The following is a 16,421-nucleotide window of genomic DNA, read 5'->3' as shown; positions in this document are numbered from 1 at the left end:
AGGTAGTTGCTGTGTGTTGGTTTTAGTGTATTAATTGTCTGGCATCGTCTTGTTTTTGTTGTTTAGTTGCCCAGTTGTGCCCAACTCTTTGTGACCCCATGGACTGCAGCACGCCAGTGCTCACTGTCCGTCACCATCTCCCGAAGTTTTCCCAAGTTCATGTCCGTTGCGTTGGTGATGCCATCCAGCCATCTCATCCTCTGATGCCCTCTTCTCCTCTGCTCTCAATCTTTCCCAGCATCAGGGACTTTTCCAGTGGGTCAGCTGTTCTCATCAGATGACCAAAATGCTGGAGTTTCAGCTTCAGCATCAGTCTTTCCAATGAGCATTCAGGGTTTCCATCACAAGCAAAGAGTAAACAAAAGGATAGCTGAAAGGTGTCTTCAGATAGCAGGTTTCAGAAAGTGGAGAGCGCACATGAAGCCTGTCAGGAGTTGCTGGTGTCTGTTCCAGGTCTGTGACTTATTTTCTGTCATGTTCTTAAGATTTTGAGTGAATATAGTCCTGACTCGGATGTGTGCAGCCATGCAGTTACTTTATAGGTATCGCCATTGGTCAGTCCTACATTGACCATGTAACGATTGCTGTGGCCCCATCACTTAACATCATGCATTATTGCTCAGAGGGAACTTTTGCTTTTCTCTTTACTGTGTAGAATGTGAGTTTCTGTTCCCTGTCATTTGGTACTGCCTGGAGTGGTGTGCCTCAGCTAACAGCTGCTGAGTGGTCTTATCTGTCCTTCCTATGCACGTAACCCCGTAGTGCAGGGTTGCAGCCGGAAGGGTTGAGTTTGGGTTTCTTAGTGAAACCCGGTGTTGACAAAATCACTTGTGATGGCCGCAATTCAAAAGTAGTTTAATACTGTAACTGTGTGGAAGTTTGAATACTATCACAGTTCTGCAGATCTGTATTTTAGTCATTCCCTGACACCATAGTCTGACAGTCTAGTTAAAGACATTCTGAATTGTCCAGAGGACTTGCACCCATCTGTCTGTGAGGGCTGGTGTGCTAACTGATTGAAATGGGAAATAAAATAGGGCACTGTTTCTTCATGTGCTATCTCTAGAGCTCCTTTGGATCCTTCTGTTAGGAGTCTCGAGAGCTTCCTAACCCTGGAGTCTGGGGCTCCTGAGTTTCTAGAGGTGTCAGTGTGCTCACCACCTGAAGGCCTCTGAAGATCCTGCCTAGTAAATTGTATTATACCTATTCTCTTCCTCGCATCTTCGCCCTTCCTTGTTCTGTAACATTCCTTGTCCTGTTGCTCGCCAGCTGACTCCCTCAGCCCTGGTCATCTCTTTGAATCAAGCCTTAGAATTTCTGCTAAGGTCCTCTGCTTAGAATTTCTCTCCTTTGCCTTCCTCCTCCTGGTTCCTTCCTGCCTCTAGCAATAGTCTGTTTTTTCTTTAGAAATCTAAATTCACCACTTTCTTCCTTGTCCATACCAGTGTCAACCCCAAACCACGCTTTAGTTACAACCTCTGCGGCAGCCGGGTGCTGCGCTGTGAAGCGCTGCAGCAGCGTTGTTTGCACCACATGAATGTGTGTTTGCACACTGATCCTTGCTTCTCTGCTTGATGCACGAATACGTCTTTCAATCCCAGCAAAGTTTTCCGTAGAACAGTAGCCACGTCTTCTAGCTTATATTTTTCACCATAGCACCTGTATGCACAGCACCTAAAAATAATCCTTGGTGAAATATTGTGGCTTAAAATCGTACTGAATCTTAATGTATTTTACTTGAAGAGCAGTCGGTAATTCCTTTTTTTTGTTGGCTGTTAATTTTTTAAAAAGCTTTAAAATCAACTACATTAACATGAGAAGAAATTTTGAAGTCAAGCTCCAAGAACTTTTAATCGTAGTGCACGTTTTATTGAGAACATAGCTTTAAAATGAGTAAAACTTAAGTTTTACTTGGGCCAGGATTGTATCCTGTGTTTGACGTGCCTGGCCGTGTCGTGTTCTGAAGTCGTCATAGCTGATTTTACGAAGATGCCTTCTGAAATTTTACCCAGCAGTGTTTCCTTCATCACTGCCACAACAGCACCACCCCTCAAGTTGTGCTCTTGCACGCTTTTTGCTCTTGGAATGCAGTTATCACAGACTCCTTTGACGTGGCTGGTAGAACATCCATCCAGGTGTGTTTCAGGGCCTGTCAGGAGACTTAGTTCGGGGTTCTTCTAACTGTACATGGAGGGTGTTTTTGTTTATGGCATAATTTTTCTTACTTCATCCTCCTTCTAAAGCTCAGTGCCCTGCACTCTTCTGGCTTGATTTTGCATGTTTTAAAAAATTCTTGTCCTTCCAACTCAGTTAGATGAACTCTATCCTAGATCTCTCGTTTTGTACCTCCCAAATTAGGTGACAGTTAAACGTCTGAATTAGCTTTCATTTGAATCACCTGGTCACCTCTTGGTTAATGAGATAACAGTGAAATAAAAATACTAAAGTGCAGTTTGAGGAAGGGAAGTTGTATTTCTTGGTGATCAGTATTACTTTAGTACTCATTATCCAGACTACTTATTGTTCTCTTGTTAGGTCTGGCTGTTATTTTTAGGTTACTTTTTTCTCAAGATCTTTTAACAGTGGCCCAGGGATGATGGAAGATAACTAAAGTTGTTGTTTTTATTTCTTTCAGATTTCGGCCTATTAAAGGAAGGCAGGAAGAACTCAAAGAAGTAATTGAACGTTTTAAGAAAGATGAGCACTTGGAGAAAGCCTTCAAATGTCTGACTTCAGGAGAATGGGCACGGCACTATTTTCTCAACAAGAACAAAATGCAGGAGAAATTATTCAAGGAACATGTGAGTTTATTGAAAAAATTAATACTGTTTTATCTGTTTGGATAAGATTAAAGGAAACTAAAATATAAATTTTGGTAAACACTGAAATTTTAAATCCAGTTTTCATAAAACTAATTAATATGAAGGTCTAATAATACATTAATTTATGACTATCCATAGAGAAAACTTTGTTGTCTAGAAGTGAAACTTTCTGTGAACTTTTAGAGTAGCATAGTAACAGAGTCAACAAGTATACAAATACGTGAAATTTTGAAATAACGATATTTGTTACTTAATCTTAAATTTTTTCATTGATGGTGGTGGTTTGCTTTTATAATTCTGAGAGTCTAGCAAGGTAAATAATTTAGTGTGAAGTAAGTATCAAAATTTTCTTCTGTTTTAGGTATTTATTTATTTGCGAATGTTTGCAACTGACAGTGGATTTGAAATATTGCCTTGTAATAGATACTCGTCAGAACAAAATGGAGCCAAAATAGTTGCAACGAAAGAGTGGTAACTATTATTCTAGTGTAAACCCATAAAATAATCTTGTTTAAAGTTCTGTCTCAAATTACCATTCCTGTGCTAAGAAAGCGTGGGAAGGGCTAAAACCGGGGCTCGCCCTAAAGGAGCCGGTACACGGCCAGCGCCTCAGCCCAGTGACTCGGGGTTGGGACGGTGGTGAAGTTGGAAGCCTGAGTTGAACCAGGTCCTACCTCTAAGCCAAGTGGTTTGTCTTTTCCTCTTAACAAGTCCGGATGCCTGCTCAGGGACTGCTGAAAGGTTAGGGGTGTGGGGTTAGATGACCTAGCTTCCAGAATCAGTCTTTCACTGGCCTGTAAAGAAAGGTCATGAAGTTCTAATGGTCCAAGGACTTTCATGTGTAAAAACTGACTAGCACATTGCCTGCTGAAAATACATGTGTGTGCCAGCTCAAACACGTGCAGTGAAGGTGACCCCAGGTAGGAGGGCTGAAAGCCATACAGGAAAGAGAGTATGTGGTTATATCTTTCTTCATTAGAAAGAAGAATGCCTATTCCCTGCCTTACCTCCCAGAAGAAACCTGTAGCCTCTCTCTTATATGACCCCCGACATTTTTTATAGCAAAAATGTTAGGGTCAGTTACCTGAAAATGGAACGGTAAAGAGCCTGACTCCTGGCCTCTTGGAAAAAATGTGTATGTACATGAGTGAGCGTGTGTGTCTGCCGTGGGATGGCACCCAGCCTGCTGCTGGGCTCTCGTGGCTCCCTGCCTGGCAGGTGGGTGTGAGGTTTGAGGTCTTGGGTTCCGACTGCACCATCTAGGACAGTGGCCACCAGTCACGCGTGGCTGCTGGACTTTTGAAATGTGGCTGGTCTTAATGAGAAGTGCTGCAGCTGTGATAAACATGTCAGATTTTATATTGTGTTTCTCACTCGTATTTCACACTGCTGACCTGCTGAAATAGCATTTGGGTTGTATTGGGTTAAAACATGCTGCTGAAAGTACTTTGACCAGTTCCACTTGCCTTTCTTCCCACAGCCTCTAGATTGGTGCGTGTCGGGCTCGCACTGCATTTGGCTGGTGGTGCTCCAGGGGGCGGCACCCCAGTTCTGGGTGCTCCTGACCCTTTGCTGCTGCTCATCTGTGTCCTTCTCCAGGGTCAGCAAGCTGAGCTCAGTGCAGCAGCTTTCTGAGTCCTCCCTGCCTGCAGAGCACAGGGGCTTCCGAGGTGTAGGTAGCACGGTGCCTGCAGGCCTTCCTGGTCTCCTGTAGGGATCAGGCAGCTGCGCGAGGCTGGGGGGCTTCCAGGGAAGAGGAGAGGGTATCCAGGTGCGGTCAGCGTGAGTCAGTTAAAACACGCACAGCTAGGTCTTCTCAATTCCTGGTATTTATTGGACAGGCTTATTTTATTAAAAGAAGCCTTATTATTTATAATTACTAGTAATTTTTACCATCACATATTTTAAATAGGAAACGAAATGACAAAATAGAATTACTGGTGGGTTGTATTGCCGAACTTTCAGAAATTGAGGAGAACATGCTGCTTAGACATGGAGAAAACGACTTCAGTGTCATGTATTCCACAAGGAAAAACTGTGCTCAGCTCTGGCTTGGTCCTGCTGCGTTTATAAACCATGGTAAGCTCTGTTTCTGAGGTGTTAGCTCTAGTGTTGGGTAGTGCTGCTATAACTGAGAATCACCTTATCTGTCTTCCTTTAAAAGAGGGTTGGAAATGGAAATTGTTTTTGCACAAACTTATGAAAGTAAGTCTTCCTGTAGTTTAACTCGAGATCAAAAACTTCTATCAAAAGTTGGGAAAATTATGTGGAAAGCTTATTTCAGATTTCTATAATTGTTCGTGTTTCAGATCTTATCTACAGTTAATTGACTTTATCTTTTGGACATTTTTCAGATTGCAGACCTAACTGTAAGGTAAGCATAAAAAATACTTTATCTCAAGTATTTTGTCTTTGCTTCAGGTATGCGTTTCTTAATGAGTTCATTTTATTTCAGTTTGTGTCAACTGGTCGAGATACAGCATGTGTGAAGGCCCTAAGAGATATTGAACCTGGAGAAGAAATTTCTTGTTATTATGGAGATGGGTTTTTTGGAGAAAACAATGAGTTCTGCGAGTGTTACACTTGTGAAAGGTAAAGTATCGATTGATGCCTGATGATTGTGAGAATGAGCACACGCCGTCCTCTCATCATTTAGATGGCAGGGATGGTCTTCTGTGTCCCGTAGCATCACACCCAGGACAGCAGACAGGAGCAAAACCAAAGAAGACAGAACTATGTAGGGGCACCAGTGCCTGGCCTTTTAAAATGTTACAGTCGTTGCCAGCTGTTACCCTGATGAGTGAGTCAGAATACAGATATGCTCAGGAGAGAGTGGGAGACACGCACACACAGTTCCAGGGCGGGGTTGCTCCAAAGCGGCAGGTGAGAGTCGCCACTGATACTCATTTAAAGACCCCAGGCTGTGTCTTCTGGAAGTCCTGTGTTTTGATGTACGTGCTCTTCGTGATTTCTGAGTCCTACTGCTTGATGAGGACCTTCCTTTTGTGACACATCAGGACGGCTCCTTGTGGAAACCCCCCAAATCTGACTGAGCGGGACTCCTTGTCCACACTGCTCATCTGGTGGCAACGTGTTTGTAGAGCTCGCGGAGGCAGCTTCACAGGCTTGTCTGGGTTGGCATAGCCACAGGGGGATGATTCTCAGTATCATGTTAGTTTCAGCTGTACAGCACAGTGATTCAGTTATACGTGTGTGTGTATATATATATACACATTCTTCTTCAGGTGAGCACACGTAGATCCACTGAACCCGTTTTACGTGCTGTGTGAGGTACCAGGTGCTTTACTCTCCTGGATTCAGTCCTCGGCCGTCCTGGGAGAGGATAGTAGAGGGGGACACTGCGGGTGCAGAGACCCACCTCAGCCTGACTCAGAGCCTGCACTCTCGCCACTTCATGTTTTTTGCACGGGAACAGATAGGAGGCGGTGCTGTTTCTCTCATTGTGAACACCCAGCTGCCAGCCTCCTGGCCTTGGGAGACATGCTGATTCCCCAGAGCTCGGCTTTCTCTCCTTTCTGGGCAGCCAGAGGTCTCTTGTGTCGTGAGAGCAGAGCATGGAGCCGTGGCACAGCCCCAGCAGTTTCTCTCCCAGCTCCCGGGCCCTTGACTTGAAAGGATGGCAGGAAAGGAGGGGTTGGGAGTGGGGGGAGGGATACAATTTATCTTTTTATAAATTAAAAAAAATGGTTCAGACATTGGTTGAATCTTAGACCAGTCCACAAAAAGACCCTTTAACCCACAAAGTCGTTTAATTACAGTCGAATAACGCTTTAAGCCACTGTGCAGAGACAGCATGGCATAGCCCGACCTGAGGCCTGACATCAGCGCCCTACGTTGGGATCCTGGGACTCTGCAGTTTACTAGCTGTGTGGTCTTGGGCAGCTTAGCTGCTTTGGTGCCTTCATTACACCATCTATGAAATGGAGATAACACTAGGGTATCACAGGGTTGCTGTGAGGATCACATTTATCTCACAAGAAGTACATAAAACACACAGTTAATATTCAGGTGTTAGGTGTAAAGGTATTTTGTGGTTTCTGGTCATTTTCCTATTAGAATGTAAGTTCCATGAAGGCAAAGGTTTTTATCTTTTTCATTTATTGCTATGTGGCTAGCATCCAAAACAGTACCTCACATGTAGTAATGACTACGTGCTTGATAACTGTTTGGTGAATGAATGAATGGAGCAAATGATACGCTGAATATGTTTAGGAGTCTTCCTACAATGTAACTGCATACACAGGAGTCCACACCAGCCATGAGACAGCTCTTCCACTGCTTCAGGACTGCACGTGCCATCATGTTCCTTGGGCAGCTTAGCTCTCCCTGAGACTGTTTCTCACAGGTCAGGTGGGCTGATCCTGCCTACTCGACGGGCTTAGTGCAAGGAATAAATAGAAACGTGCCAATCGCTTTTAAATGGAAAGGCTCATATGGAGCAGTAGGCACGGCTTTTATCAGACTATTGGAGAGTTTGATTTAAAGGTTGTCTGGGAATATTCTTGAAATCCTCAGGAACAAATTGTTTCTGCCTTTCCAGAAATTAGGCGAGAGAAGGAAACCAGTCAAAGGAACTCGTTCAGTTACTCATCATCTAGTTACTGAATAGTTCTCATGTTAAACCTCGTCCAGGCAGGGTGAACGAGGCTAGCACAGTGCCAGCTGTGAGAGCAGTGCCGTGAAGGGACGCGCGGCGTGCTGGCTGCTGACGGGTGAAGACGGGCCTGGTGAAGACGGGAGAGTGCAGTGTTGACAAGGCCCTGACGTCATGGATGCAGTGTCCAAAAGATATCTGATGCATGCTTCTGGGCAGTAACCATCCTGACACAGTAGTAATACTTTTCATCAGTAAATAGTGCAAATGTAACTCTCGAGAATTTGAAGAATAAAATCTAGTGAGGGATTGAAGAATATGAAGTACCAAAGTATTTTAAAGTATGATAAGTATATGAAGGACTGAAGTATTTTAAAGTGTATGAGAGTATGTCTGATGATGACCACATTTTGCAGTATACTAGGGCCAGTTTGCTTTAATAGGTATTAAAAATTTCTGTGAATTAATTGTGTTCAAAACCTGATGATACTGGCTCAGATATGAACAAATAGATAAGAGGACATGAAGCAGAGCTCGGTGTGTATGAGATCTTAATACCATGTGTAGGGAAATGATGATTTCTTTAACAAAAGGTGGCGGTATAATTCATCATGGGTCTGGAAGAAAACCAAGTGTACCTCCCATCTCATATCATATACAAGATAATTCCAAATAGATTAAATTTTTAAATTTAAAAATTAGGTAAAATGATTAGAAAAATTTTAGACTTATATGTCTAAACTTAGTAGTGGAATTTTCTGAAAGACGTTAGTATAAGAAATGGTGAGTATGAACATTTTTGAATAGCCAAAAGCAAAAGTTAGATAAATAATAAACTGGAAAGGAGGAAAAAGCACACATACGGCCACGTTAATAACCCAGGGACACAAAGCTCCTAGAGCTCATAAAGAAAAGATAGACTCCACTAGAGAAAAGAGGGCTCTGGAGGATGCCACACAGAAAATGATAGCTATGAACGAGGTAAGGAAAACAATAGTGAGATACTCGTTTTCACCATCAAATCGGTAACATTGAGAAGTACACCCCGTGCTGCGGGTGAGGATATGGAGAGACCGGCCCTCACACAAGGTCAGTAGGGCTGTAAAGTGCTTTAGCCTTTTGGGAACTTATTCTGGCAATATTTGTTCAAAATAATAGCACCCTCTTATCTGGCAGTCAGCTCCACATGGAAGCGTCTGCCCTGTGGAAACAGCGCACGGCTAGTGTGGACTTGTTTCAAGAGCAGTGTAGCAGCAGTGTTCGTGGTGGCAGGCAAACACCAAAACACTACAGGTTTCAGTCATCACATCTAGTGCTTGAGTAGATGGTGATATGTTTAGTCTGTGTAAAAGGTACAGCTTTCAAAACATGTTGCGTTCAGAAGTGCTTGTGCACAATAAAGCGATAAGAGAGCTGGGGTGGGAGGAAAGGAGGAGAGCTGCTTGCTGAGTGGAGTGTGCGGTGTTACCTATTTGGGGTTTCTTTTTGCTTAAGGAGAAACAGCAGTGGGTCTAGGTGTGCAGCTCGCGGCAGAGCAGCAGATGAGGTGCTGGCAGGTGGTTAACACAGGTGCCGGAGCTATGCACAGGGAGACAGCTGGGAAGCTCGGGGAACTTCCGCTTTGGGGAGGCAGAGCCAGGGATGGTCTCACCTGTTGCAGCAAGCACATATCACTGTCATAAGTTAAAAAGAAGAGATCAAGGAAGCAGAGAAGGAGATGAATGGTCATTTTACTCTAAAAAATTAATTTCCAGATAATTCCACCCATGATCATTTGTTTTGTAAGTAAGTATGGCCCATCTTGGGCATCTCTTCAGCTCAGCATTAAAGAACCCACCTGCCTATGCAGGAGATGGTAGGTTTGATCCCTGGGCCAGGCAGATCCCCTGGAGAAGGAAATGACAACCCACTCCAGTATTCTTGCCTGAGAAATTGCATAGACAGGAGCCTGGAGGGCTATAGTCCATGGGCTCACAAAAGTGTTGGATGTGGCTTAGCGACTAAACAACAATAGGAATAATCAAAGCAGGTTACACATCACCTTAGCTAGTGGTAAAAACAGGTCTTTTTATGTCTCTTATTTAGTAACATTTTGTTAATGATGTTCATCCAGTAACTTTAAAGGAGGAATTTTACAGTTTTCATTACTCTAGAAATGAGATTTTCACTAAGATAGCCTAGCCTTCCTAATATACAATTTCAGTTAGAATTTATTTGTATCTAACGTTACCTTCTAAGTAATGACTTAGTTTATGGAAATTCTGTAGTTTCTCTTTTAATTCCTTCATTCTCAATATTCAGCAATGGAGTGTTCAATTAGGCAGAACAAAGCTAGGATATAATTAACAGGTGGGTTATTTTTACCTACACTTGAAATTCTGCAGGTCCAATACCTTCTCAAGTGATTGACAATAGTCATAACAAAGTGTTTTAAGTCTGGGGCTTTGGGGCATTCATTTTATCTCCATATTTATTTCGAGAGTCCTAGACTTGGCAGCTTGCAGTGATTAAAGCTCCTCCGTTCATCTCACCTGCTGGTCTGATGAGGACGGGCGCTCTCAGCAGCCAGGCTGACGGCAGTGAGTATGCTGTTTGTGTAACCTGTGCTGTTTCTTTTTCAGACGGGGAACTGGTGCTTTTAAATCCAGAGTGGGACTGCCTGCGCCTGCTCCTGTTATCAATAGCAAATATGGACTCAGAGAAACAGATAAACGTTTAAATAGGCTTAAAAAGTTAGGTGACAGCAGCAAAAACTCAGACAGTCAGTCTGTCAGCTCCAACACTGACGCAGACACCACTCAGGGAAGAGACGACGCAAGTAAGTAGGGGAGGTTCCATAAGCGTGTCTGTTTTTATTTTTTAAGTATTTTCAGAGTTTGCTTTCTAAAGCATGCTTTAGTAGTTTTGATCTTTTGAACATTGAGAGCACCCCTGGGATCCATGCACTTCACCAGCACTGCAAGGTTCTAGAAGTGACTCAGACACAAAGCAGTCTGTGTCATGCCTCCAGATTCTAGATGGTACTAAATTGTCTACTTTTCTTGAATATACTTGGTAACGGGACATTAAATTTCTTCGTCATGTGTTCCAGGGTCATCATATGTTTGACAGAAAGCTCTCACGGTGTGCGTTTCTCTGTAACGGTGGTGTTAGGTCTGCAAGAAGCCAGAGGACGGGGCCGCAGCACACAGGCGCGTGCGTGCTCTGCGCTGGCCAGTCTGCTAGCAGGGCTGGTGGACTTGGGGCTCATAGCTTCTGGCCTCAAGGCTTCCACCTTTTTACTGCCTACTTGCCGTTTTCAGAATGAACTGACCCAGTTCGCCAAGCCACCTGTCCCCAGACTCAGAGTTGTGGTAGAGCAGCAGTTTGAATGTCACTGTACTGTGACGAGTTGTCCTAGCCACTGCCGAAAGTGGGAAGAGAGATGGAAAGGAGAAAGGGACAAGCTTTAAGATCCCAGTGGCTTGTGGGGGCAAGACCTAATGGAAACTGGAAAAAGAGAATGAAGAATAAAGAGAAAAGAAAGAAGAAATCCCCAGTGAGCATAAGAAAACACGTCATGTTTGTGGAGCTTTGACATCCTGGAACCATTCTGATCGCTGCTGGTCTTCATCTGGGTGACACCAGTTTGCTCTAGTGGCCACTAAAACAGTAGGCTCTTCAGTCTTTCTTGTCTCTGATAGGAATAAAATTTTAAAGTTTTAACTTGATAGTCCCCAGAATATGCCTATTTTAGCACTATAAATGTCTGTACATACTTCTGAGCAGTAAGTACCCTCTGAGGTCTGACTATTTTAGACTCTTTTTCCTGTCTTCTGATGTTTTCAGCCCACCTCTGGGTGCTCTCCACTACAGAAAGTCCCAGAGAGAAGGGACGGTGTCTCCCATGATGGTGAACGTCACTGCCATGAGTTTCCGAATCAGCCTGCTGCTGGAGTCGGAGGCCAGGGCTGACCTCTGTAGAGTGGAAGGCAGTGCTGTTCCTCTTCAGTCTTTAACGTCCAAAGTGAAACCCAAAGAGCAGTTAGTGTGTCATTCACTGTTGACTGTTGGTTTTAATAATAAATGCAGCATAATCAACATTTTGTTTTCTGAGTCTGGTTCCTTGGTGAAACTGGAGACTTCTGAAGCCCCTTTTAATAAGTGTCTACATGATAACACTTAGGAGTGAGCCGCCATCCACAAGTAGAGATGGCCCCGACACTGTCCACATGGCTCATGACGTTGGTGGGGGTGTTTTGTGTTCTGATGCATTAACTCTATTACTGATGTACAGATACTGAACTCAGTACACCACCTAGTTTAAAAGATCAAAGTGGAAAAAAAAAATTTTGGAAGGTGCTGAGTGTTCTATTATGTGACCATCTCAGGAATATTTGTTAATAAACCAAGTATGTGTTCAAAGTCTGCTATTGTTAGAGAGAGAGCTCAGGCCCTTCTGTCAGGGACTTCAGGCCTCAGCTCCAGAACCCAGCCAGTGCACAGTAACTGAGGAGCTGACTACCGCTTCCTAAAGGCTGGAGGGGGCAGGTGACCCTAGAGCGGAGGTCTCAGCGCTACAGACTAGAGCTAGCTACTTTACTGTGGCTGCTCACATCAGGGCGCTCCCTGTATTCAGATTACCTTTCTACAGAATGGCTGTCTTGAGTTAATCAAGGGTTGGCGTAAGTAACTGTGAGGGCCATGAGACAGTCACTAGACGTGGTCAGGGGCTCTGAAGGAGCTCGAGGCTCACTCCAGCCGTCTCTGAGAACCTTGTTCACTAAGTATATTTGTAGCAATATTTCTTAGGCTCTTGCAAGTGTTCTTTTAGGCTGTATTTCTTTTGGTGTTTGTGTCTTGACCATGCTCCTCTACCTGTTGAAAGGATGACCTTTTGAGTCTGCAGTGGGTGCAAGGCCAGAGCTGTCCAGCCTTTCTCCTGGGCGGCATGGGCGAACCTCAAGTGTACAAATCGGAGGTACCCATCTTACCCTGCGGTTTGCTTAGAATTCAGCAGCTCACAGCTAGAGAGGAACTGCTTTCTTTGAACAACATACATGTTCTCCTTAAAGAAACGTTTCTGCCTAGTTGGAAGAAAAATTACTTCTTTCTTCCATGCAGCTCCTGATGTGGAATCTTCTCAAGAACCACAACTTGACTGTTTGCTTTAGCATCCAGAGAGGAGACGAGAGCCATTTTCACAGAATCAGTCCACAGACCTGAACTATACGCTCTTAATAGACGATTCAGGGTTTTTTGGCTCTTGTGCCTCAGTGGCTGGGCCACTCCCCACAGTGGTGCCTCAGGGTATGAGTGCAAGTCCCAGAGGACTCCCCCAGTGGAATCATCTCATTCAGCTTGACTAAGCAGCACCCATCCTGGAGATGGACTGGGCCACCGCTTGTCTCTCTCTCCCGCCACAGACATCTCTAGTGAGTTTGAATACTCTGTTCTGCTGAGCCTACAGGCTGCTTCCTAATCCTTTCCAATACCCTGTTCCAGCCCATGGTGGTCCCATGAAGTGGAGCCTGCTTGTGGTGCCTGATAAATTCCTTGAACTGAAGTCCTTAGACCCCATGTTGTGAACATCTTGAGCTGTGTGTGGCATCGTGTTCCCTTGGTCCCACCGTGTGCGTGTTTGAGGCCCTTCCAGCGCAGAGCATGGATACAGCCCAAACCTTTTGGGTGCTTTGGTGTTTTTTCACTGCGCTTGTTTCTGGCTGTCATTCTTGAACCCCACGCAGAGCTGCCTGATGATTTTGAGGACATCCTGAGGTCACCACGATAGCCATACCGTGGGTCCTTTACCAGGAGCTGGCACTGGCCCCATAATAGCTCTGTGGTGTGCCTTAGAGGCACGTGACAGTGTGGTCAACATCGAGCCACAAACCTCAGTTCAAATCCCATCTCTGCCACTTACCAAATGGACACTCTTGACAGGCACGTGAGTCCACGTGAACCTGGTTTTCACTTAGGGTAATAGCTCTTACTTCAAAGAATGCTTATTAGGATTCAGGTCATACTAATTTGGCCATCTTGCACTGTACCTAGTATATACTAACAGCTAAGGGTGTGTGTCTCCACCTCAAATCACTGTCTAGGTTAATGCGGTTGGGATTTGTCCCCCACAAGGGAAGGGTACCACATGGTGTGTGAGTGCTGAAGCCAGGGGAGCCACCACCCTGCCCGCCTCCACTATATCGAGATCTTCAGTCTCTTGATAGACTTTTCTTAGTTCAGAGCCTCGCCTTCAGCCTGCTGTTGCTGGCATTCCCTGTGCAAGAGAGGGTAGCGGCGCCTCTGTGGGACAGTGAAGAGCCCTGGGCACTTAGTCCCCTTCCTCACAGTTGTCTCACCAGCTGTGCTATTTCTGTCCTTTGACTTGAGCACACCTTTGAGCTGGGCTTTTGATAAGATAATGCTTTTCAAACAAAATGAGAATACACCGATAAATACATAAATAGGTAAGTGAACTCTACTACAGTAAGATATAGCATCGCCTACAGTCTCTGTTGTGCTCTTTAGAGCACAAACGTACTAAAGGGCTTTGTAAGTGGTTCACTGCAGTCAGCTAACAGCCTCCTGGAAGGAGGAGTGCAAGGGGAAGAGCCCAGATTCAGAATCACCACACAAGTGAGGTTCATCCAGGGCTTAAAAGGAAGTGCCGAGTGTGGAGAACCTCAGCTGCCATGAGGAGTCATAGGAGGGTAACCTGTCATCATGAAAGGCTTCCTGAGAGAGGCGTTTGCTGAGCTGAGTCTTGAAATGGGGTGAGAAGTTGGCCAAGTGGACCGTACTCAGAGCAGAGGGAACATCCCAGATGAGGACGTGAAGAGCAGTGTAGGATTTGAGTCAATAGTCATCAAAGTTGGAATAGAAGGCATGTGACCGGAATTGAAAATTTTGGACTTTATTCTTATGTCTTAGATTACGGGACGGTTTCAAGCCCAGAAGTGACCGAAAGTCCTAGGAAAATCACCCTGGGCTATGTGGTGGGGAGTGGAATGCTGGGGAAGCAGTAGGGGCAGGGACAGGTGGGAGCTGGCGCCGGAGTCACGGCAGGAGATGGTGGCATTGGGAATGGAGAGGGAGGTGGGTCTGGCGACAGTGCAGAAGTGGACTCTTAGAGATGTGGCGGCCGGCATCAGGGGTGATCTCCCCGTTGCTGCTCAGGCAGCTGACTGCCTGGTGCCGGCGGTGAACCAGATGGAGAACAGGAGGAGGAGCGTGAGGCATGTTGGCTTGCGAGGGGCTTGGGAGACCACCTTAGAGGGAGACCAAGGTCCCGGGGCCATCTGGTGAGGTGAACCTCTAATTAAGGAGGGATTTGGGCTAGAGAACACTGTATGGGGACTGCCAGCATGTCAGTGTGGACAGCCCGGACGGAGGGGCTGCTTATCCCTGGGAGACTGAGTTTTGAAGGGGCTTAGGACACAGAGGCCTGCGGAGTGCAGGCCACAGGGCAGATGGAGGAAGACTGCCAGGGACAGAGAGACAGCCAGGGGACGGCTCTCGTGAACAGCCAAGGAGAGGGGCCGCTCGGGAAGAAGAGTGGCTAGCAGTGTCTCCTCCTGCAGAGAAACAGCAAAGGTCCCAACAGAAAAGTCTTCACGGGTTTTCATGGCAAGGAGGCTGTGAGAGAGATGGCCAGAGCTCGCTCTTGAGGGCAATAAACTGGATCCAAACTTCAGGGGGATTGCTGTCAAGGATACAAGAAGTACGTAATCATTGCAGAGGGGTGATTGCAGGTCTGAAACAAGAACCGTGAAGCTTGGTCATAGAATGGTGCTCGAAGAGCCATGGAGAGAGGTCACCCAGCAACCACATTGAGAAGGACAAACACCAGAACACTGGTGCATTTCCATCAATAAACACACCTCCACTCACCTTGTAGGAGCCTTGTAAGCATAAAGAAATCCTTTAGCAAAAGGATTCCCTGGATATCCTTATACTTTAAAAATAATTTCTGGCAAGTTCTGGGTAATTCCAATTCATGATATGATGGTTCTCAAGTTGAGTGGCACCAAACTTTACTGCTACTACTATTCCAAGAATAAGTTGCCTCGCTGGTGGCAGCCTGCAGGGAGAAGTGTGTTCTTAGTTCAGTCAGTGGATATTGTTCCTGGGATTCTGTTGGTTTGGAGATCCCAAAGCCACTTATGAACCAATTCCTTAGTACAGAGACTTCTGTTCTTGGTGGCCTGATACTTTTGGAATTCTGTTAGACATTCTTGCTCCTCTCTCAATAAAAATGACCTAATGGTAACCTAACTTGCTCAGCCATGCAGAAGAAACAGCATTTGCCCTGGGCGACCCCCAACATGGAATGAATGATAGTTTTGTTGGGAAATGTACTGGGCTTAGCCATACTAAACTAGTTTTCATTCTCTGTTTTCTCCTAGGAGGTGGTGAGTATTAGTTTGGTCACCTCAACATCCCTAGTGAATGATTTAAAGAGGTATTTTGATGGGAAGAGGTCTTCAGGTGGGGGATGGGAAGCAGACGAAGTCATGGAGAAAAGGGCTCCTGTAAAACACTATAACAGATCCAATGTGTAAGCAGAGAGAAAAGCAGAAGGCAGGGTAGGAGGTTCACCATGGAGGGAGCTTAGCCTTGAGTCACATGTAAGCCTTTTGAGAAGCCCTTCAGCTGTCATACTAGTTCCCAGGTTTTGTCCCCACAGGGATTGTTATAGCCTTTTGGGATCCTTGTCCAGAAGAAGGAATTTGGGTTCCCTCCGTCCCCAGAATGTGACTCCAGCTGTGCAGTCTTCCTTCTCTCAGTCTAGTCGGCAGCGGGCAGTCACTGGAGGGATGGGGTGAACTAAACCCTGCAGCCTCAGAGTCTCTGCAGGTGCTCACAGCCCTGAAGGGAACAGTTTCAACAGTGCGATATTTGGGGTAAATAGCTACTGGGAGTGACAGTATGTGGTTCTTGTTCAGTTGCTAAGTTGTGTCCAACTCTTTGAGACCCCATGGGCTACAGCACACCAGGCTCCTCTG

The 16,421-nt window shown here is 45.4% G+C and overlaps 1 protein-coding gene across 12 annotated transcripts in view; it reads left to right on the top strand.

Annotated features, from left to right (window-relative positions):
- The window catches only part of KMT5B (lysine methyltransferase 5B), a 53,906-nt gene that overhangs the window by 31,848 nt on the left and 5,637 nt on the right, over positions 1–16,421 (top strand). For 11 of the 12 annotated variants that reach the window (XM_044943788.2, XM_025286823.3, XM_025286820.3 and 8 more), the window contains 6 exons: positions 2,636–2,801; positions 3,184–3,293; positions 4,735–4,901; positions 5,177–5,196; positions 5,278–5,414; positions 10,059–10,255. In XM_044943788.2, the coding sequence (XP_044799723.2) occupies positions 2,636–2,801; positions 3,184–3,293; positions 4,735–4,901; positions 5,177–5,196; positions 5,278–5,414; positions 10,059–10,255 (797 nt within the window). Of the gene's footprint in view, positions 1–247; positions 2,136–2,635; positions 2,802–3,183; positions 3,294–4,734; positions 4,902–5,176; positions 5,197–5,277; positions 5,415–10,058; positions 10,256–16,421 lie in introns of those variants that run through there. The other variant, XM_025286825.3, reaches the window with a different exon arrangement.

This window comes from Bubalus bubalis, chromosome 5 (genome assembly GCF_019923935.1).
Source record: "Bubalus bubalis isolate 160015118507 breed Murrah chromosome 5, NDDB_SH_1, whole genome shotgun sequence".
Taxonomy (NCBI): Eukaryota; Metazoa; Chordata; class Mammalia; order Artiodactyla; family Bovidae; genus Bubalus; species Bubalus bubalis.
Note: the sequence above shows the minus strand (reverse complement) of the source record. Positions and strands in the feature narration are given on the sequence as shown.